Genomic DNA, 23,062 nt, shown 5'->3' on the forward strand with positions numbered 1-23,062 from the left:
GGTTAAAGGCTGGAGTTGGGGAGTCTTGAGGGCTAGGCTGTGTCCTCTGCCCTCCGGTGACCTGGACAGAGGGAAGGGGTGAGCTCCCTACACGACGTGGAGCACAGCTCCTGTGACCAGCTCCCCACCAGGCCCTGGGGCGGAGGGAGGAACAGAAAAGTGGACCGCAGGGCAGAAGGGACTCAGAACAAGCCAGATGAGAAATGATCAGCCCTGTCTGCTGCAGAGGTGCCTCATTTGCTGAAATATGGCCCTAAATGGATGGCCCATTCTGGTAATAATGTTTTATAGACTCAGTAACAGTCTGCCCCAGGCAGGATCACAGGATCACATCATCAGTGGAGGGAGAGCTGGCGCTCTGAATGATGCTTTCCAAACAGGATCGTGGGATGAGGGGTGCAGGAAGACTCCTCCAGATGCAGGACTGAGACCCCAGGAACTGGTACTCAGTCCCTATCTGGCCTGGGTTTGGCTTAGGCTCTGAGATCAGATGGGGCCCAGGGCTGAACAGGGAGCTGCCAGAGGGAGCCGCTCAGGAGGACTCAACTTTCCGTCCCTGGGACCTGAGGCCAGACTCCATCCTCTGCCCTCTGTCCGCCTGAGTCACCAGGCTTGCATAAACTGTATGCAACATGCAGGGGTTGTGTGTGTACATGTGTATGCCTGGATGGAGGAAGAGGTGTGTAGTTTATATGGGAATCTCAGACGTTTTATTCACCAAAAAAGGTCAAAACCTCTGCTACAAGCCGGCACTGCCATTGACACATGCATGGTCCTTGTGGGCCCGTCTGCAAACTGAAAAAGCACTATAGTTCATAGCTGTGTTTCTGGGTTTTTTGGCATGTTTGCCCTTGACTGCTGGCCATGAACCGCTTCAGTTCCGATGCGGGAGGAAGGGCGCTGTAAGATCCGTTGTTACAAACTTGAACATGTAAAATGCCACTGGGGACACAGGCCTGTGTGTGGACAACAGCATTTCACAACTAAAACACACAACGAATGTATTTAAGCTGACTTGCCAGGATTCTCCAGTGAAGCAGAACCAGCGGGACTTGTATATCTGATAACATCTGATAACATCTAGGGAGAGAGAAAGACCACAAGCTCACCTTTACTCAGATCCTCGATGGGCAGGCTGAGGCCCTCCTCCACCCCCACATGCAGAGGGGATCGATTAACTCAGTTCACTTATTCAAATGTTAATCTCATTGGAAAGATTCAAATGTTAATCTCATTGGAAAGATCTTCACACTTACATTCAGACACAATGTTTTGCCAACTACCTGGGCACCCGATGATCCGGCCAAGTTAACACATAAAATTAACCATCACATGGCAACACTGCCAAAATCATAATTTGCTTTCCTAACTGGGAAATCCCTATGTAACTTATTTTTCAAAAGAACCATCCATCTCTCCTTTCCTCTGTTTCCTGAAGTAACTCAGCATTTACAATTACGAAGATCAGTTTATTCCGCCTTATCAGAACCTGTGCTTTCCTATTGCAGGAAAAGTGTTGGAAGTATGAGGAAGTCTCCGTGAACCAGCTTTCAACACCGCATGGAGAAGGAAATAGTTGTTCTCTGAGAGGGTCCAGTTCACATCACCAGTGACATTTCCTGGAGGGGTTAAACTCTTAATGGCCACACACTCTGCAGAAATAATGAGTCTGGCTTTCTTTCCATTTTTTTTCCCCCAGTGTCTGGATATTGACTCTAATTGGTCCAGGACAACAAGGTTCTGCGTCAAGGTCTTGGAAAGCATCCAACTGTTTTATATATAATTTAAAGTTTATCTGTTGGACATAAAGCAGAATTATTTTTAAGTTTGGACAAGGACACTGAAAGACAACTGTAGGGCGGGGGAGGGACAGGGGTTGAAGGCAGCATATCCTTGTTAAGCAAAGTCTAGGGGAGAAGGAGCGAGAAGATGAGGCACCAGGAAAATGGCAGATGGTGGTGGAGCTGTGGTTGTAGATTAGCTCGAAATTGGCTCAGGGGCTGGGACAGAAGGGAGTTGCTAAGATGAGGGATCAGAGGAGAATCGGGAGCCCGGGGACACCTCTGCAGCCTCTGAGACCTTAAGCAGTGGGCCTGGCAAAACCCGCCTGCACGCCCTCTCTGGGATGATAAACCTGTGATATAAGTGGTCATATAAGCCACAGAAGCTCGGGGGAATTTTTTAGGCAGCAGTGGAGAACCAACACATTGGAGGTAAGCTGTGACCTCAACATGGCATGTGACTCTCCCTCTTGTATCAGAGAAGCCACTTCTAAGGCCAAACAACAACAAAAAACCCACCACCAGCTGAAGAAATACTAAAATAAACACAATGCAAAAGAAAAAGAAGGGAGAGATGGCTGTGTCTTTCCATAGACTCTGTGCATGCTAAATTGCTTCAGTCATGTCTGACTCTTTGCAACCCTATGGACTGCAGCCCATCAGACTCCTGTCTGTGGGATTCTCCAGGCAAAAATACTGGAGAGGGTGCCATGCCCTTCTCCAGGGGATCTTCCCAACCCAGGGATGGAACTAGAGTCTCTTATGTCTCCTGCGTTGGCAGAGGGGTTCTTTACCACTGCACAGTGTGGGAAGTCCCATAATAAGCAGAAGAAGGGAAAATAAAATATCTAAATTTACATATGTGTGTGTGCACATGCATACACACAGCTTAATGGTATTTCTGACTCTCCTTCATTTATTAACATATCCTAAATACACTTCCATGTAAATGGACATTTGTCTTCATAATCATACCAGCAATAGAAGGCTATGTGTATATTTGCATCAAAATGTACTTAACCCATTGTTTGGACTCTTAGTTTGTATCTATTATTTTTTACTGGGTTGGCCAAAAAGTTCATTCAGGTTTTTCCATACCATCTTACAAACTGGCCAACTCAGTACATTACAGACAACTCAATGACAAATGGCCAATCCTCTAAATTACAAAAATGTCAAACTTATAAGAATATAAAGACTTTGGGGCTAAAATTCAAAGTGCAGAATGCTCCAGAAAGGGATGGATGATTCTGGAGCACAAACAGGAACCTGGCTCTGCTCTCCGGGCCAGGACAGTGAAGGGCAGTCTCCCGATGCCCAGTATCTTCTCAGCATCGCTGCTCAGTTTCACTCTGTGGAGCAGGTGCGCTCAGACTCCGCAGTCATCAGAATGTGCTTCGACTTGTTGAAAATACATTTTTCCAGGCAGCATTCCCAGAAACTGGGCTTCTGTGGTTCTGGTGGAGCGGGAAAAACCAGGCCAGGTGATTCAAATGACCACGAGGGGTTTAGAAGATGCTCCATCACTTCTGGTCCAGGGTAGAGATCAGAAGTCTGGCCTTGTTCATGTCAGGTGTTTGTATCTTTTCTGCAAAAAAATTGTGATGCTCAGAGAGAGGACAGGAGGATAAGGCAAGTGCCAGATAGAAGTGAGCGCACACACCGCTCTGTCCAGGGCTACTACTACTACCACTAAGTCACTTCAGTCGTGTCCGACTCTGTGCAACCCCATAGACGGCAGCCCACCAGGCTCCCCCATCCCTAGGATTCTCCAGGCAAGAACACTGGAGTGGGTTGCCATTTCCTTCTTCAATGCATGAAAGTGAAACGTGAAAGTGAAAGTGAAGTCGCTCAGTTGTGTCTGACTCTTCAGGACCCCATGGACTGCAGCCTGCCAGGCTCCTCCATCCATGGGATTTTCCAGGCAAGAATACTGGAGTGGGTTGCCATTGCCTTCTGTCCAGGGCAGCCAGGAGCAAACCACTGTCAGGCTGCTCAGGGTGTACGGGACGGCCTTGACTTAACCTCTTTTCCCTGTGTCCACTCGACGCACATCTGCTGCGCAAGTAGTAAGGGGATCCTGTGCGGTCCCCACAAGGGACTGATGATGCGGCCGCTTATGAAACTCTTTTCTAGGGGTGACCGTACCCCAAGCTCAGCGCTGTGCGCTCCGAAAGACTGCGCATCCGTCTGCACCCGCGGCAGGAACCGACGGGGACCAAGCTCCCTGTTCATTCATCACCCAGCAGACCAGACACTAGCGCCTCGGTCCGGGAGTGCCCGCCCGGCAGGGCAGCGAACATCCGGCCGGCGACCCCGAATACCGCGGCTTCCAGGGTCTTATCACCTCGCCAGGACCTTCCTGCCCTTCCCCCGCCCCTTCCCTTCCAGCGCCCAGCCCGGCGCCAGCGGTCGCCCAGAGTCCCCGCGTGTCCTCCACGACCCCAGTCCGCCTCCTTGTCGTGCGGCCAGAGCCCCTGTGGGGACGGAACCGGCGCTTCGTCCTCGCCCGCAGGCGACGCCCACCGACTCGACGGTCCGCAGGCCAGAGGAAAGGCTGGGGCGCCCGGGCCCCGAGAGCCACCCGGGCAGGAACCCTGCGGGAACGGGCGCGCGCCTCGGCGACGGTTCGGGCCCCCCAACCGCCAGTGACCCGGCGCCCCACGTGCGGCATCCCCGCACCCCAACCCCGCCTCCTGGGCTCCCCGCGCGGGATGCTCTAGCCCACCTCCCGCGTTCCTGCGACTACGGTGACCCCGCCCACCTATAGTTCCGCCTTGCCCCCAGCACCTTCCAGTCGCCGGGACGCCCCCTCCCCGTCCCCCCGACCTCCGTGGCCTACACTCCGGCGGTGCCCTCCCCGCGGCCTACCAGGGATGCTCCGCCCACCTATGGGGCTGTCCCCTCCCACCTGCGGGGTGTCCCCTCCCTCCGAGGTGCTTCCGGCTCGTAAAGCTCCTCCCATCTGCGATGCACACCGCGCCCCCCAACCATGTGGCTCACCCCGGAGTGGTCCTTCCTGCCGACCAGGCTCCCCTGCCCCGGGAGCTCCCCTCAATCCGGCGCCCCCAGCCCCGCCCGCGCCATCTCCCCCGCGTCCCCGCGCCCGCCCCAGGCCGCCCATTGGCGCGCGGCGCGCGGGCGTGGCCGGCGGTTCCCGTGGCGGCGGCGCGGGCGGGGCTCAGTGCCTACTGAGCGCCCTCCAGAGCGCGGTCTCCGGCCTGTTCACGATGGACGGCCACGACAGCCCCCAGACCCCCAAGGGCTCCCTCCGAAAATTCCTGGAGCAACTCTCCGGGGCCGGCAAAGCCATCGGCGTGCTGACCAGCGGCGGGGATGCCCAAGGTGCGCCACCGGGTCCCTGGTCCCGGGCGGGGTCTCAGGGAGGGGACCAATGAGGGGGGGTGCCGGGGAGAAAGGATGGGGGTGCCGGGGAGAAGGGACGCCAGAGAAAGGATAAGGTACCAGGCAGAAGGGATGGGGGGCCCGAGAGGAGCAAGGAGGAGAGGGGTACCAGGGGTAAGTGACGGTGGGGAGAAGCCCGGCGCCCAGGAACCTCGGAGGTGCATTCCCGGGGCGGGAGCCGGTGCAGCCTCGGAAGGAGCCACTGCGGGACCCGCTCGGAGGGCGCGGGGGTCCCTTACCCGGAAGGTCAGTTTTCCACCTCCACGTTTATTTCCTAAATTACGACTGGCGACAGGGTCGCCTGGACTTCGTTCCGAGGTCCCTCCGCTTCCGCGAGGCGGGATGAAGCCGGACGCCCCTCCAGGGCTTGGCTACAGCGCGGCCACTTCCGATGCCGCTGCGGCCGCCGTGGCTCGGTCCCAGACTCCTCACACCGGTGCGTCCCCGCGACGCGTCTGCAGCCCCGCTACCCCCGCGCGGCGCGGGCGGGGTCCCCGCTGCTGTCCCGCGGCGCGCGGCAGCGAACGCACGGGATCCCCGCCCGGGTAGCCGGGCCGCCCGGCACCGCCTCGCGTTTCCGCTGGGAGATTTTAAAAACGGTTTTCCGCCGCCCTCATCTCCTGTCTCCTTCCGGCTCGTCACTAAACCGAAAACCGAAGCGGGTCGCTAGGCCCTCCCCGCCGGCCTCCCCTGGATGGGAAGGACCAGGAAGCGGGGACTCCGGGGTGTCGCCAGCTCCGGGAGCGCGGACTCGGGCGCCGCCCTCGACCCGCGAGCCTGGAAGCTGGTCTCGGGGAAAATGGGGCCCCAAGGTTGGGGCCCGCGGACAACCGAAGCGGAGATGACACGGCTGGGCCCCTAGCGCCGGGCGCACGTGGGGGCCCGGGGATTCCTGATCCTCTTAGATTCCCTGGTGGGGCGAGCCAACCGCTAGAAAGGAGCGGGGCGCTGCCCATGCGTTCGGAACCTAGAGGACTGCAGGCCAGAGACGCCTCCCACGCCAGCTTCTGGCGTTTCTTTTACCCCCTTCCTCCTGTCCAGATGAGCTGAAAGGCCCCGATGCCTCGTTCTCACCTCATCTCACCATACGCGGTGCAGGGATGCTTAAGCGGCTGGCTCGCGCCCTAGCCTCCGCCCACGCTGCTGGTGACCTTCTCTTCGCCCTTGAGAGGGGCGGGCCGGGAGCGGGGGCTGCAGGTGGGGAGCTGTGGCCGCAGCCCCGCCTGCCCCGCGCGCGTACGTGATGCCGGGCCCGTCGCCGCCCGTGCGCCCCGCGCCCCCGACCCCGGACACCCAGCGCACGGCCGGCAGGAGGCCAGGGGACCCTGGGTCCCTGGAGAGCCCCTCCCTGTCCTGTTGAAGGTGGTGCACGCCTTATCTGTCACCGCCCCCGCCCCACAAGTCCGCTGAGCCCGAACAGGCTGGTCTAATTTGGTATTCTAGTAAAGTGGCCCCAGTGAAGAGAGAAAACGTGATACAGTGAAGACTGGGGGCGGGGAAATGGCAGAGTGAAATTGATGACAGATCCCACGTTACTTACCTGATGTGCTGGATTGGTCGATGCTGAGCTAAGAGGGGCTTCCCGGTCAACGCGCTTCAAAAAGCACCTGCGTCTCGAGACGTGGGCTACCCAAGTTAGGAAGCATCCTGAGTGACTCTTAACGTGGGCTTGGAAAAAGAATAAAATGCTGGCACAGAAAAAGAAACTGGTCTCTTAATCCTCCAGCTTTCAAGGTCAGAGTTGCAAAGTCATTTAGAATTAAGGTGCTGTGTCTGTTAAAAAAAAAAAAAAGTAGGTCATTCACTTGAATCCTTTTCCATAAATTTGCTCAGCTACCTGGTAGCTGGTGTAAAGGCAGTTGAGGTGATGACGCAATAGACAGAATCAGCATTTTCTCTGCTACTTACCTGCTACTTATCTCTGTCACCTGTGAGCAGTTATGAATAATAGAGGTCAGTAAGTCCACACCTCTTCTCAGTGAAAAGCATACTTTGAGAATCAGAATTATATGACAACGTCAGACGGCTTGGTAGATGTATGGTCAGGTTGATGGGAGTTGTCCTGATGCCCTGAACCAGCTGCTCTGGGTGGTCCCTGCTGGAGAGCCCCTGGTGGCCCGGCGTTTGGGCATCTTCCCTTGGGGAGAGCTGAGACTGTTATCTGTTTCTTCTTGGACTTCATGCCAAGTGCCACCTCCTGCTGAGACTGTTATCTGTTTCTTCTTGGACTTCATGCCAAGTGCCACCTCCTGTTCGATCCTATCTGGGACCTGACTGAACAGGGGCATGCATTTCCTTCTGAGAAAGCTCGCCTCGCTACGTGCACCAGGGGGCTGGTCTCCGCAGCAGGGGACCTAAACTCCTTGAGGAGGTGATTCCTAGAGATGATTTTACTCCTCCATGCTCTGCCATTTTGTCTTGACTCTGTGTGATATCCATACTTGATTTTCCCTAAGATAAGAGAGGTTTGCTCACAGCTAAAGACCAAGGAGAATAACCACAAGTCTTAGTTTCAGGATAGTTTTCTACTCAGATGTGAAACAAAGATAAAATTCCATGTGGAGAAGGCTACAGCTGCTGGTTCCTGGGCACAGTTCATGTCCTAGGAGCTTTGTGGTTTTCATCTCCTGGCCTGATTACCGTCTTGGTTTTGGAGGTGGGGAGAGAAGTAACCTTGTTAAGGTGACAGGCTCTTAGGTGGCCCTTGGAAGGATTTAAACCAAGTTCAGCCTCAATCCCAAATGTTTTCCAGTAAGCCCTGCTCTTAAGGTTGTAACATCTAATTAATACTCAGAAGCCAAGTTTGCTGAAAATTACACAGGTGATTTTTTTTTTCATAACACCAAACTTTTCATTAGTAAGGCAAGTGGCATTTTTCTTTCTATTTTGCAGATTAGGAAGAAGTAATTAATTTGCCACAAGTAAAAATATTTTCCCTCAAATTATAAAGAAGTATTTAAAAAAAAATTTCCCTCAGATTAGAAGCAAAAGAAGTTAAAAATTTTTAAAGACTCAAATGGAGTTTAAGACTGTGCTTTAACAAAGTACATTGGAAGATAGGATCACTGTGTGAAATTTCTCTTACTAAAATATATAAACTGCTTAATTGGTATAAAATGTTTTAATGATTTCCTCATGAAATTAATGAAGAAGTAAACTGTAATCATCTAAAGGAAATAACCTAAAATTTCAGATAGATACTTAAACATGAGACAAACTGCCCTACTTACCAGTCAAAAGAGAAAGAAGATATTATATAGATGATGCAGATGATTTTTAAGCAGCTTTGCAAGTAGAACATAAAATACGTGTGTACAATCATAGCATCTGGGTGGCTAAATTGACGTCACACCTGAGACTAAAGTGTGAAGCGCTTATTTCCAATGGAATTTATATTATATGATTGTTCAACAAAACGAAAATCCTCCAGCTATATTCCTGACTCCCCCAGCCCTGGCCACAGAGGAAGACTAAGGCTAATTATTATTTTCATTCTTTGGATTGCTTTCATTATCACAAGGAATGTCTGTAAATTTCAGCTGGTTTTCACTTTAACCTACAATAAGTTTCAGGCCAGTGCACAGACTTACCTTAACAAGGTACCCACCCCCAAAGCAAGACTGTGTCATATGCCGAAAATGCTCCTTGCCTTAGACTCAAATTGAGGGCTTCTGGAGGGCCCGGTACAGATCAAAGTGTAGAGAAATGGACCTACAGGGTAGACTGAACAGAAAAACTGAGTCCTTTTTGACCTATAGCAAAGTAAGCCAGTGTTTACAGAAAGCTGATGCAAATCAACCCTGAATATGTATTGGAAGGACTGATGCTGAAGCTGAAACTCCAGTACTTTGGCCACCTGATGCGAAGAGCTGACTCATTGGAAAAGACCCTGATGCTGGGAAAGATTGAGGGCAGGAGGAGAAGAGAGCGGCAGGATGAGATGGTTGGATGTCATCACTGACTCAGTGGACATGAGTGTGAGCAATCTCTGAGATACTGAAGGACAGGAAGCCTGTGTGCTGCAGTCCATGGAGTGGAAAAGAGTTGGAAAGGACTCAGTGACTGAACAACAACAACATGTAGATGGAGTCTGTATAAGCCTTTCTGCTAATAGGAAGGGTTAGCCATAAAAAAAAGAACAAAATAATGCCATTTGCAGCGCAACAGATGGACCTGGAGATTATCATACTAAGCACGGCTTTGTGACTGAACAAGTCAGACAGAGAAAGACAAATACACAATATTACTTGTGTGGAATCTGATTTAAAAAAAAATACATAAATGAACTTATTTACAAAACAGAAACAGACCCACAGATTTCAAAAACAAATTTATGGTGCCCAAAGGGGAAACGAGGGGGGCGGGTAATAAATTAGGAGTTTGGGATTAACATACACACAGTACTATATATAAAATAGATGACCAACAAGAACCTGCTCTATAGCACAGGGAACTCTACTCAATATTCTGTACTAATCTTTAAGGAAACAAAGTCTGAAAAGGAGTGGATATATGTATATGTGTAACTGAATCACTTTGCTGTGCACCTGAAATGAAACACTGTAAGTCAACTATACTCCAATAAAATTAAAAAAAGAGTAACTAACATTTAGTGATCATTTGCTTAGCAGTAGCCACCAATGTTTCCATGCAGTAACTCATATGTTTCACACACGAGCAAGTGGGCTCTGAGATGAGCTGGCTGGGCCACGTGGTTTTAGTGGGAAGCGGTGGTCCAGGACGTGTGTCCATTCACCAGGGTGCAGTGCTGGGGGCACCTGGCAGGTACCCAGATGTTTGCTGAATCTCCCTCCTGGAACCTCACCTAGAATGGACTGCTTCCTTCTGCAAGATGGAGGTGACTAGTCTGTCTTCTGGCTGTCTTTTCTCATGAAGTCATTTTGATGAATTAAGCCTTCACTAATCAAATGCACTTTTTTTTTTTTTGGTGCCTTGCCACATGGCTTGTGGGGTCTCAGTTCAACCTGGGATTGAACCCAGGTCCTGCACAGTGAAAACCTGGGATCCTAACCACTAGGCTACCACGTGTGTGCTAAGTCACTTCAGTCATGTCTGACTCTTTGTGACTCCGTAGACTGTAGCCCGCCAGGCTCCTTTGTCCATGGGATTCTTCAGTCAAGTACTGGAGTGGGTTGCCATGCCCGCCTTCAGGGGATCTTCCTGACCCAGGGATCGAACCGGTGTCTCCTGCAGCTCCTGCATTGTAGGCAGATTCTTTACTGCTGAGCCACGGGGGAAGCCCACTAGGCTAGCAGGTCCACCATGGTGTCAGTGGATTGCCCAGCAGTGCCGGCAGAGAGAAACACCCATTCAGGTGTCCTGGATGGACAGACAGTCGACACCCCTCAGGGATTGGTCTCACTGGTGTCTGACACAGGGCTTGGTGATTGGACATGGCAGGGTGCTGAGAAGGCGAGGTTGGTAATTGGTCACAGGGATGCCTTCTGAGGACTGTTTGTCCTTCCCACACCTGATTTACTAAAACAGGGAAGCTTTGTGGAGGGCTGTAGTAGCAAAAGCAAGATAAACTTCATTTTAAGTTTGTTTTCTGACCTGTGCTGACGTCCTCCCTTTGGTACAAAGGTGAAAACCCCGTGGTATCAGGGAGAAGCCAGTAAGATTAAGCACTGCATCTTATTTTTCAAAAGAGAATTTAAATGTTGAAGTTAGTCAGGGAGTGGTTGTAGGCCCTGAGAAATATGCAGGGGAAACGGCTCAACATGGTCCAAAAGGGCCGAGCAAGGATGTTTATTAGGCTTTTCAGACCATGGGGAAATAAAACAGCCCCAATTACTTTATTAGAAGCAACACAATCCTCATTTCTTACAAATTGCTCGAAGTTTAAATTTTATCAGAACAGAATCTTAGAAGCCTCCCTTAGAGGTCACTGGCCTCCCCAATCAGAAAGAAGTTATCCTAATGACTGTCTTACATGCACCATGCTTTTAGTAAGCTACTTGAGGATCTGTCACGGCAGGAAGACAGTCTAACAATCCCTTCTTTCTATCACACCTAATTTGCTCACATTTCCCTCTTAGCTGCTCCCTGGGTTTTTCAAGGTTTATTTTTGGTTCCTGTAACAAGTCCAGTCATTCCCTGAGGACCAGGGTTCTAATTTTTGCGAGGGATGAAGAGGTTACTCTCCAAAGACTAAGGCACTTTCTTGGTAGCAGGATGATGGTTCCCATGGAAACAGTTATGGAGGCTGTTTGAATTATGGGGCCTGGCTGCCAAAACAAAACCAAAAGGAAAAGGAAGGAAACTGACTGTGTCTGAAGGTTTACTAAAAACAGCTGTTGGAGTGCCCTGGAACCTGGGGCTGCTCACCCAGGAGACCTCAGACAGCAAACCCAGCCTGGACCCCACTCGTGTGTCACAGAGACGGCCGGTGGAAACTGGCCTTTCCTGTTGCCTTCTGCTTCTGTCCTTTGGACACTTTCTGGAAGGCACCCACCTTTGGGGCCAGTGCCAGGTAGCAGCTCTGCCCTGTGGGCCCCAAGTTCAAGCGGACAGTTGGCCTCTCCACAAACATTTACACAAGAAACCGGGCCCAATGGGCGTTTTTTCCTCTAAGTTTCCTTCCTTCTAGAAGCAGTTATCAGTACAATGGTTTTTAAGTTACAATAAGGGGAAGAGTAGGGCTTACACCCCAGCTTTGCCTTTTACTCGCTTTGTTCCCTTGGCTATTAATATGTTCACTCAGGGGCTAACTCCCTCCCTGGGCTCCCAGGAGGACCAGGTCCCTAAGGCATGGTGGGCACACCCGCCCAGGTGTGCAGAGCACTCAGCCCTGGTCATCACTGAGCCCCAGGCAGCATGGCTCCGCTCAGGGCCTAGTCAGAAGGGGCCACGGGGGCTGCTGAGAAAAGCCCGCCTTGCAGCAGATTAACTGCCCTCGAATAAAAGCCCTGGGGGCTGGGCACTGAGCCTCTCAGACGCCAGGGCTTCCTCTCCCAGGAGCTTGCTAGAAATGGGTGCTCAGGACCTTCCCCAGACCCTGCCCCACGGGGCCTGTTGCAGGCTGAGGGGACAGGTCGGGTTCCCAGGTGATCCCGGGTCAGCCCCTCGGGGCGGGGCTAGCATGAAGGTGGTCCAGCCTCTCGGGCAGGGGTCACCCCAGCTTGTGTTTATTTCACTTGGGGGCCCCTAGGGTCACCTCTGACGGTCTCCCGCTTGCCATTTCTCCTGCCCTGTCTCCTTGCATGTTTTAAAATCTCCCATGTCCTCTTTATTCCTGCCTTTAGAACCCCCGCCACCAGCATCAAGAGGTCTTCAGAAGTGATGGCACTGGGGGGGTGGGCAGGAGTCCGTGTCATTCGTGCTGGCGTCCCAGTGAAGGGCTGGCGGGGCCCCAGCATTTGGCGGTCAGGCTCGATTCCAGGGCCACAGAATGAAGTTCTGGAATCACAGGGTCTGTGGGGAGGGAACAAGGAGGCGCGCTTGTCTGTGGGGTCGAGGCCTGATGCTGGTGAGATGGGCGGGTGTGAGCGCCCAGCCGGGAGCAGTGGGGCAGCCACATTTAGCGTGCATTTATTTATTTAATGTGCATTTATTTATTTAACATGCATTTATTTGTTTAACATGCATGTATTTGTTTAACGTGGATTTATTTCCAGCGGTTTCAGCTCCATGAACCTGGTAACCTTTCAAAATGGTCACCTTTCAGAGGCAGCAGTCTTATTCCACATTTCCAGACCTGGTTCAAAGAAGTCTGAAAATTTGTAATCGTCTTCTGAGCCAGTTTACCCTCCAAATACATACAAACTTAGTCTCCTTGTCTGTGGAGCGTATCCCTGGGACCCCAGCTGCCTTCACTTGTTGCTTTGTTTACCTACAGCACCGCTTACTCTATGGGCCACCTTCTCCAACACCTTTAGTCCTGATGTTTGACTCTGAAATTTAAATTTACGAAGGATTCAGATTGAAACCTTCAGGGGCCCAGGGGATATGAGTTTTCTGAGACTCAGGGTTCCCTCCTTTCAGAGAGGAATGGTCCTCCCTTCTCACTGTCCTCCTGATGGCTTCACTCATCACCTGGGGTGATGAGACACGAAATCCTGACCTGTTCACGTAGGTCTAGATTATGGTCCATTTCACAGATGGCTGCCCAGAAACGGGGCTTCAGTGGAAAGCAGAATGTGGTTCTGTTGTTCAGTTGCTAAGTCGTGTCTGACTCTGTGACCCCATGGACTGCAGCACACCAGGCTTCCCTGTCCTTCACCATCTCCCGTAGTTTGCTCAAACTCATGTCCATTGAGTCGATGATGCCATCCAAATGGAGTGTAGCAGTTTTATACAGGGATACTTTGCACTTTTAATTTCCTTTCAGGCTCTGGGGAAATATGAAAAATGGCCTAGATTTTATCTTGGTTAGGTATTACTTATAGTATACTGGTTTAACTTGAGCTTTCTTTTAATAGGATTGTGTGATTTGTTTTGTGTTTAAGGCCACTGATTAAAATTTTATTCGTTAACACTGGCAGTGGGTGATAGTTTCTCCTCTGCAGACCAATGGGCCTCTTCAGGCCTGTTCTCTTTGAATTTGACTACCTATAAGAAAGCATCTCTCCTCTCTGTCGTTCTGCAATTGGATGGAATCACCTGCAGATTCATATCAGATTGAGGTCGCCCATGTCCCGAGTGTGTTTGCAGCGAAATTCAAAACAACCATCCCGGCTCCGTTGTGATGCTCCCTGCAGTCCAGCCTGTGACACAGTGGTCTCTGTACTCCTGTCCCCCGCTCCCTTCACTAGTCCTGGGGGTTCACGTCGGGACCACTGTTCACAAGAGGAGCCTTCTGAAGGGGTGCCCAGTTTTTCCACCGTCATGGTTAGTTAACTAGGGCCTCATCAGTAACGACTGTCTGCCTTCCTCTGCAGGCATGAATGCTGCTGTCCGGGCCGTCGTGCGCATGGGGATATACGTGGGCGCCAAGGTGTACTTCATCTATGAGGTCAGTGTCACGTCTCTTCCCACTTTCTCTGCGGGCCTCATGCCTGCCCGGGGCTGCCGACCACAAGCAAGGGGTGACGGGCACACAGGGTACCAGTAGGGCAGCCCAGGTACCAGGAGAGCCTGCTGGGGATGTTGGGGTCACACCCCCTAGTCTAGATGCACGTCTGTGAGATTTGTCTTAGGGAGCAGGGCTCCTAATAAATAAATGAAATAGGGCTCAAAATGCCATTTTGACATCAACTTAGTAGAATAAGGATCTCAAGCTGGTTGTATTTATTCGTAGTTCCCATCCCTATAGATATATTCACTGAAAATGCAGCCTGAATGTGAATAGACATTAAGGTAAATGGGAGAAAGCTGCCTCTTTGAACTTTTCATCATAAATGTAAAACCCAGGCTACCTCCCTAGTGTCTGTTTATGCCTTGACTTCAAAACGGAGCTTCTGAAAGCAAACAGCAGGGATGGTTGATTATCCTGCTTTTGAGGTCCTGGCAGCTTAGAAGTAAGTTGTATTTGTCGGGAAGGCAAACCTGTAGCTTCGACCACATGGTTTATTTCAACAACTATTAGAAAAAATAGCTTATCATTAGTTTTTAAATTTTAAAAATGGAAATTAGAGAATGGTTTTTTAAAATTGCTTAATTCTTCCCAAATCACTGTTAGCATTTTATTCTGATTCCTCCTAGTATTATGTATGTTAAAGACTGGAAGGAAACATTTACATTATTAACATCATAGCAAATATATTTTGTGTACTGTATGTTTTATCTGCCACTACATTGTAACAGTTTTCTATGTCTGTAAAATTCCATCAACCTTATGTCTCATCATTTGCCTCGTGTTCTCATGGCACTGAAATACATGTAGATCACCACCCATTTTTCAGCTCTCCTAACACACTGGAGATCCAACCAGTCTTTTCTAAAGGAGATCAGCCCTGGGTGTTCTTTGGAAGGAATGATGCTAAAACTGAAACTCCAGTACTTTGGCCACCTCATGCGAAGTGTTGACTCATTGGAAAAGACTCTGATGCTGGGAGGGATTAGGGGCCGGAGGAGAAGGGGACGACAGAGGATGAGATGGCTGGATGGCATCACCGACTCGATGGACATGACTTTGAGTGAACTCTGGGAGTTGGTGATGGACAGGGAGGCCTGGCGTGCTGTGATTCATGGGGTCGCAAAGAGTCGGACACAACTGAGCAACTGAACTGAACTGAACACAGCAAGCCCTAGATTAGTATTTGAAGCCGCTCTATACTTTAAATCATTGCTGTGATCCCAAGATACAGCATCTGGCCAAATTAAAAGGGATGGTTCTCCTACGGGTCCTGCCAAAGTGTTCCTTTGTTTCTGCTCATACCCACTGACCTTTTGTTTTATTTCGCTTTGGGGTGGGGTTGCGTGCCTTAGAACTTAAGTGTGGGCCCCGCAGCCTGGGCTGACGGTTAAATGTGTCCCGGGGGCAGAGCCCCCTCAGATCTGGCTTTTCTGTTACATGTAATAATGTTGTTTCAGACTCACTGGAGATGAACAGTCCTCCAGCTTCCGGTTCCAGCATGTTCCCCAGGAAGCCTTTGATTCCTGGCCAGCTGGCCTCTTTGTTTCCTACCTTGGTGGGTGGTAGAGGGGTGCAGTTCCGTCCCTCCTGGCATCTTTAAGACTGCCTTGCCGGGAGGTGAGGGAAGTCAGTTGAGTTACTTCATTGAAGAACCCAAGGGGTTGTGGGCAGTGCACTTCCTCTGTGTCACTTCTCAGTCCCTGGCGGGGCTGGGACAGGAGCTGGTGTGCACGGCAAAGCAGTGATGGGGGCGTGTCTCACCCCCAGGCTTTGTTGCCTTGGAGATGGTTTTGGGTCCGCCTAGGTTGAGGGGCATCTCGTGAGCCAGGGACGCTGCTCAACATCCCGCGTCTGCAGGGCTTAATCCTGAGGGCCAGTGACACCCTGCCTTCAGCTAGGGGCCGCACTGTGTCTGGTGTGACTGTGGGATGGTGGGCAGGGGGTGTGTGGATACTGGAACCCACACCGTAACTGGTCAACTTGAAGTCGCCCTTCTCAGGCTGACGGTTTTCGTTGTGTGTTTGTTTCTAATTGGCACCATGTCCTGAGGCTGTGTCTGTATTCAGGGGATATTTTGATGTATCCAGACGTACACCCACCAGACTTTGCACTTTGCTTAATGAAGGAATTGAGGTACATCAGGTGGCCTGGGGCTCCACACACCTGGGCTTCCTTCAAAGAATGTGTGGAGTCTCTCTGGAGGGGTCTCAACACCCAGAAGCTGTGTTCCTCATGGGTAACGGGGTCCTCCTGATGTCGCCCTTGGGCTGAGCTCTTCATGACCTCTCGGGGTCTGGGTGAGGGGGCGCAAGGGCATGGTGGGCCCCTGGGAGCTCAGCATCCTGCCCTCCCTTGGGAGGGCTGTAAGGCCTCCTGAGTCTGAACAGACCCCCTTCACAGGACCAGGGCATTCTGCAGTTCCTCAGTCAGGAAGAAGTCAGAGAGAACCCTGGGCAGAGCTGCACTGGTGACTCTGATTCTCATAATAATCACTTTATGGGCGTCTCGTTGTCCAGCTGAGTGCTGCCTTTCAGGGTCGGCACTATGAGTGACCAGAACTTGAGGGCCTTACATTCTGGGAGAAAATAGAGAAAGAAATAGAAATAGGTGGGTGTAGATGAACCAAAATCTCCTCTTTGGAAGTGATGCCATGCTTCTCATGCCACCCCTCCCCCACCCCAAAAGGAGAGCAATTCTGGTGAACGAGGCCTGTTCTTTCCAGCCCTGTGGAAGGGAGTCCTTGGGGTCAGCCTCCCCTCAGGGCTCACTTGAGACCAGAGTTCTCAGTTGGCCTTGATCCAGGGCCTGGGCACAAATAGTATCAATACCATTCCCCTGAATCCAGTCATCCCTCACTGCAGGTGTGAGGACTGTGCACCTGTAATTCTGAATTCAAAAATCTCTCAAGTTTGCCTGAGTTCATTTGGGCAGCAGTCCTTGATGGGGCTGCCTGTGACAGTGCCCGCTGCCTAGCTTGACTGTCCCAGGATGCAGGTGAGGCCTGTTCATGCTGCCAACAGCACCAGGTGACTGGGACATTTGTGCTACTGCTGAAAACCCCAGCCTCTGAGTCCCACACATCTCTGACCTGCAGGCTAGGGGGAGCGGTTGAGGGCCTATGTCTGTAGCCAAGTGATGGGAGATCCACATGCTCACCTTCTGGGCCTGTTTCCTCATCCATCACCTTCTGCGCTTGGAAGGACTTTCTGCACAAACCAGGCAGGGGTCATCATGTTCCAGGTGCCACTGACTCTGCTGGTTGTGGCTGGTGCAGAATCGGGGGCTCGGGTGACTCACCTCATGGACCGTCTCAGGACTGTGGACATCCACTGTCTGGGTCATGTCCCGACAGACATGGCTTCCTTCCTGGCTGTAGTACTGTGGGCACCTGCAGGATCCAGGTGTGGGGAGCATGGCTGGGCTGTGTATGGTGGTTAGAGCATCCCTGCCTTAGCCCCCTGGAAGCCAGGACCACCCCCAGTCCACAGCAGTGATAGCCAGAAATGTCTCCAGAAGTCAGCAGTTGTGCCCTGGTTGGGGACCACTGTCCTGTACCCAATGGGGCTCAAATTTAGAGAATGAGTTTGTTTTTTAAAGCATCATTTGGTAACTTATCCAACATATTTTTCCATCCCTAGTTGAGTTTCTAAGTTTAGCTGGAACTTTGGTGGTTGCCAACATCAAAACAGTTAAACAGGTCCACATCAATTATTGAAATGAAGGTGCTTTGGCTTTTTCTTGGGCAGAAAGCATGTGGGAAGTGTATTGACCAGAAAACACTGGTATTTCTGCTGAGGGTCTGGCATGGACATGTTCTGTCTGGCTGCCACCAAGCTTGCTATAAGTCTGAGACGTGTCTACGTGTGGTGCATGCCAGCCCTTGAGCGCTTTCTGGGAGGGATGGGGCGGGGTGTGGATTAACTCATTCTCTCCACCTGGCCCGCTGTAGATTTGTTTGCGTGTTTTCCTTCTTAAGATAGGACTTTTCCTTAGAAACATACAGGTGCCTTCAGCTTCTTGGAGGCAGTGAAGTGCTCAGGGTGGACCATCCCAGGTCTAGGTGGATAAGAAGTGGAGCACGGAGAGTCCGTATGTTGCCTGCTGCTCTGGTTTTGGCTGTGGAAATGGTCTAGTTATGTTTCATTTAATATACAAGCTCACAACGAGATGCTCGTTTTCTCGAAGATGGCTTCCCTGATAGCTCAGTTGGTAAAGAATTCACCTGCAATGCAGGAGACCCTGGTTCGATTCCTGGGTCAGGAAGACCTGCTGGAGAAGGGATAGGCTACCCATTCCAGTATTCTTGGGCTTCTCTTGTGGCTCAGCTGGTAAAGAATCCACCTGCAATGTGGGAGACCTAGGTTCGATCCCTGGGTTGGGAATATCCCCTGGAGAAGGGAACCCATTGCAGTATTCTGGCCTGGAGAATTCCATGGACTGTATAGTCCATGGTGTTGCAAAGAGTCAGACTCGACTGAGTGACTTTCACTTCTCCCAAAGATTTCCTGGTGGCTCAGATGGTAAACAATCAGCCTGCAATTCAGGAGACCTGGGTTTGATCCCTGGGTCGGGAAGATCCCCTGAAGAAGGGAATGCCTATCCCCTCGTGTATTCTTGCCTGGAGAGTCCCAGAGGAGATGGACAGAGGAGCCTAGAGGGCTATATACAAGGTCACAAGGAGTCAGACATGACTGAGGGACTAACACTTTACCGAAGATTAAAAAAAGTCACCATTCTGGTTATAGCTCTTTAACTATGACTAGCGCAAGAGTCTTCCTCTTTAAAGGAACTCTTAGCAGCTTGCCCTGCTCAAGCCCAGCATTTGTGAATATCAGGGTTCACCCATCATCCTCCACATATTGAAGACAAGCTGAAAGTGGAGCTTCACTTAAAGTGGCTAATCTTATGATTACAGACAATACATTCTAAGTGCATTAGGTGAGTCAGGATTTTGAACTAGAAAAGAACAGTGACATTGGAGCAAGACCAGGAATTAATGTTCTCATCTTGCCGGCCGTCAGAGGAGGTCCAGTGAATGACTTTCTCACCAGAGCTCAAGGCCCCTCAGACCAGCTTGGAGTCTGAACTGCACTCACCTGGGGCCTGAGCTTCCCAGCCAGATGTTGTAGGAGCATGAACAAGCTTTAGAGGAGCCTTGTCTCCCTTCCTTGCCTCCCTTTGACACTTTATTTTCTTCTTGGATATGAGAAACTGTCCACTTTCACAGTTTTTCAAGTGAGAATTGTCATGTTGTGACCAAACAGCAACAAAGCTCACTTTCCCAGGGGGACAGAGCGGGCCGACCTGCCCAGAAGCCCAGGCTGAGCTCTGAGCGGGGGGCTCACCCCGAAGGGGATTCGAAGCTGGAGGGAGGGGGACACAGGTGGCTGTGATGGTGTCCTGTGGTCCCGGGCCATGTGGGTACGGCGGATGGTGACGCCGCCGCCCGCACAGAGAGCAGGTTAGAAGCTCAGCTTTGGGGACACGCCTGTCCTTTTCTCTCATCCGTGGTCTCTGCCTCTGCCTGCCCCCTCAACAGTTCCCTGAAGGCCAAGGAGGTGACCAGAGTCCCATTGTCTCGTCTCCTTGAGGTTTTTACACTTCCGGTTTCTGCATTTTAACTTCCTTAAAGACAGGACTCCTTAACCACTAACTAAAAACAGCCACAGTGGTGCTGGGAGGGAGGCAGAAGCTTCTTCGGGTGGCTGAGAGGGAGGCAGTGCCGCCTGGCCCTTCGGCCAACGTGCCCCGTGCCAGGTTGGTCCAGCTGGCCGGTGACCTGGGGAATGCAGCTGGAAACCCACCTTTTCGGCAGGAGGCTGACTGGTGCCCACCTGGAGTCGTGACCCATCACAGTCCTGAGCGTGAAAGGGTTAGTCGCTCGGTCGTCTCCGACTCTTTGTGATCCCACGGACCGTAGCCCACCAGGCTCCTCTGTCTATGGGGTTCTCCAGGCAAGAGTACTGGAGTGGGTAGCCATGCCCTCCTCCAGGGGACCTTCCCGACCTAGGGATCGAACTCGAGTGTCCTGCACCGGCAGGCAGATTCTTCACCGTCTGAGCCACGAGGGGCACCTCTGTAACCACATGCTGCTCCCTGCCAGGCTCGAGCAGAATCCTTCGTGTGTGACCTGGCTTGAGCGCTGTTGGCATCACTTCCGCGGCCTCGGACCACCGAGGGCTAGCTCTCATTTTAGTGCTCAAGTTGCAAAAATGATCATGTCTCCCGCTGCTTCCGCCCCACCCACTGATATCACTAATTAAGCATGGAAGTCACTGAGATAAGAGGGCTGGCTTCATCCTGCCATGACTTTTGGTTTACCAGGAACTGTGTATTACGAGCTTTGGCTTAGAAATCTAATATTGAGCCAGAGGGCTCAATAAATCACGTTGGTTTATTATCGGGTTTCAAAAGCACAAAGTGCAGGGCTGTGCCGTGACTGTCGCGTTCCAAGCTGCTGAGAATTTTGGAGTTGATCACATCTCACCGAGGACAAAGCCAAGGGCGTTTTCCCTGAAGCCATGAAGTCAGCGAGCAGGGGTGATGGCTGGTCCTCTGGACTGGAGTGTCCGTGCCTTTAGGACCTGGTGGGGCCTCTCAGGCCCTGGGCCTGGGTGTGGGGAGTGTGTGGTCTCAGGTTCGGCACTGACTCTCCTGTGGATGAATAGAACCGTCGTTCCTGTACCTCTAAAGCCGTCCGCGTGGAGAGCTGTCCCTGCCCACCTCTTTGGCACCCACAGCTGGTCCAGCACCATGGACTTGCTGGCTCTTGAGCAGTTCAGAGCCGACCTGTGTGCTGGCTCTCAAATGCTATACACGAAAAGCTTTATTAACGACGAACTGACTTGGGAGATCTTCATTCTGTGGGAAACAAACGTGGGTGTTTGCTCGGGACCCCTGGAGAAGCCTCTGAATGTAGGTGGTTACAGTATCTAGGAAATACTTTGAAGCCGGGTAAGCTTTTTAGCAGTTGTTTCCTCTGGTCCTTGAAAGGCTTGCCATTCAAACTGTGTTGCTCCCCAAAGAATCTAGGATTTAGGAAAAGCACTGCCAAGTTGAGAAGACATGAGGACCCACACAACACTTTTCTTTTAGAAAAGAAGCAGCCTAGCCTGAACGGAACAGAGCATCTTACCTGGCTTCAGTGCAGAATTGGTCTCAAATCTTATGTATAAAAGAAATCAGCTAATTCAGTGGACTACATCACTTCATGGGAAATAGATGGGGAAACAGTGGAAACAGTGTCAGACTTAATTTTTTTGGGCTCCAAAATCACTGCAGATGGTGACTGCAGCCATGAAATTAAAAGACGCTTACTCCTTGGGAGGAAAGTTATGACCAACCTAGATAGCATATTGAAAAGCAGAGATATTAGTTTGCCAACAAAGGGTCCGTCTAGTCAAGGCTATGGTTTTTCCTGTGGTCATATATGGATGTGAGAGTTGGACTGTGAAGAAAGCTGAGCACTGAAGAATTGATGCTTTTGAACTGTGGTGTTAACAAGACTCTTGAGAGTCCCTTGGACTGCAAGGACATCCAACCAGTCCATTCTGAAGGCGATCAGCCCTGGGATTTCTTTGGAAGGAATGATGCTAAAGCTGAAACTCCAGTACTTTGGCCACTTCATGCGAAGAGTTGACTCATTGGAAAAGACTCTGATGCTGGGAGGGATTGGGGGCAGGAGGAGAAGGGGAGGACAGAGGATGGTGGGAAGGCATCACTGACTCTATGGACATGAGTTTGGGTGAACTCTGGGAGTTGGTGATGGACAGGGAGACCTGGCGTGCTGTGATTCATGGGGTCGCAAAGAGTCGGACATGACTGAGCAACTGAACTGAGTGACTGACAAATAGAAGGGACTATTAGACATCTTCTCTTTAAGAGTAGTCAGAAAAATGAAGGCCAAGTTGCCACCAGGTAGAGTTAAAATACCAGTAACTTTCCTTCACCTTCATCTTTGTCTTCAATTTGTATACTTATTGCAAATAGCTTTTCTTTTTTTTTTAAGTTTTATTAAGGTGCAATCAATACACAAAAGACTCTAGATAGTAAATATCTAAAATTTGAGTCTGGGCTTATGCAAACACAAGTGATACCATCCCCACACCAAAGAAATTATACCTCCAAGAAAATAAGATAAATTAAAAATACACTTTTAGGGACTTCCTTAGCAGTCCAGTGGTTAGGACTCTGCCCTTCCACTGCAGGGGGCACAGGTTCAAGCCCTGGTCAGAGAACCAAAATCTGGCAAGCATACAGGCATGACCAAAAAAATAACTTTTTTAAAAGCCAACTTTAGAGAGGGCGCCAGCGCTCTGTTCGATGTTACAGGTTTTGTGCCTCTTTTGCATCTCATTACCTAAATTTTTCAGACCTCTGTCTCTTTTCATTCATTCAATAAATACTTATTATTGAACTCTTACTTGCTACCCAGTACTGTAGTAGGTACTGGGAAACAACAATCAATAAGATTGTAGACAAGGTCTCTGCCCTTCTAAGTCTTAGGTTGCTATGTATTGAAGGCAAGGAACAAATCACTTCAGAAAATGATAGGGGTGTGAAGATAATTAAGATGGTGTAATATAGCGCATATGGAGGTATACGTTAAATAGGGACATTATGGAAAGCCTTCCTAAAAGTTGACAGTTTAGTTGATGAGTAAAAACTATCCAGCTATCTAGGAGAGGAGTGTTCCAGGCAGAGAATGCAAAAAAATAAATAAATAAATAAAAGCCAACTTTGTCGTAGCCCAAGACTGGAATTTCGCTCCGGGTCTTTAAACAGCACTCGTGAGATTTCTTTTAAGAGAAAACCACCCAGGTGACCAGCTCTTACACTA

General features: G+C 50.7%; 1 protein-coding gene and 1 long non-coding RNA gene across 4 annotated transcripts in view; one reads left to right on the forward strand and one right to left on the reverse strand.

The window, feature by feature from the left end:
* Window positions 1-2,674: 2,674 nt before the first annotated feature.
* On the reverse strand, window positions 2,675-5,752 carry LOC147360764 (uncharacterized). 2 transcript variants are annotated; one of them, XR_015138699.1, is made up of 2 exons: window positions 5,426-5,752; window positions 2,675-3,369 (listed from the first exon to the last, which is right to left on the reverse strand). It is a non-coding gene; the product is annotated as an uncharacterized LOC147360764 (long non-coding RNA). The 2 variants fall into 2 exon arrangements; XR_015138700.1 differs by lacking the exon at window positions 5,426-5,752 and adding an exon at window positions 4,785-4,930.
* PFKP (phosphofructokinase, platelet) overlaps window positions 4,968-23,062 on the forward strand; it is a 53,526-nt gene continuing 35,431 nt past the window's right edge. For both annotated transcript variants that reach the window (XM_086331086.1, XM_086331087.1), the window contains exons 1-2: window positions 4,968-5,126; window positions 14,087-14,160. In XM_086331086.1, the coding sequence (XP_086187212.1) occupies window positions 5,012-5,126; window positions 14,087-14,160 (189 nt within the window). In that variant the 5' untranslated portion in view covers window positions 4,968-5,011. The remainder of the gene's footprint in view (window positions 5,127-14,086; window positions 14,161-23,062) is intronic.

The sequence above is a fragment of the Bos grunniens genome, chromosome 13 (genome assembly GCF_055505025.1).
Source record: "Bos grunniens cultivar Pamir isolate PY7600 chromosome 13, Bosgru_T2T1.0, whole genome shotgun sequence".
In the NCBI taxonomy this organism is placed as follows: Eukaryota; Metazoa; Chordata; class Mammalia; order Artiodactyla; family Bovidae; genus Bos; species Bos grunniens.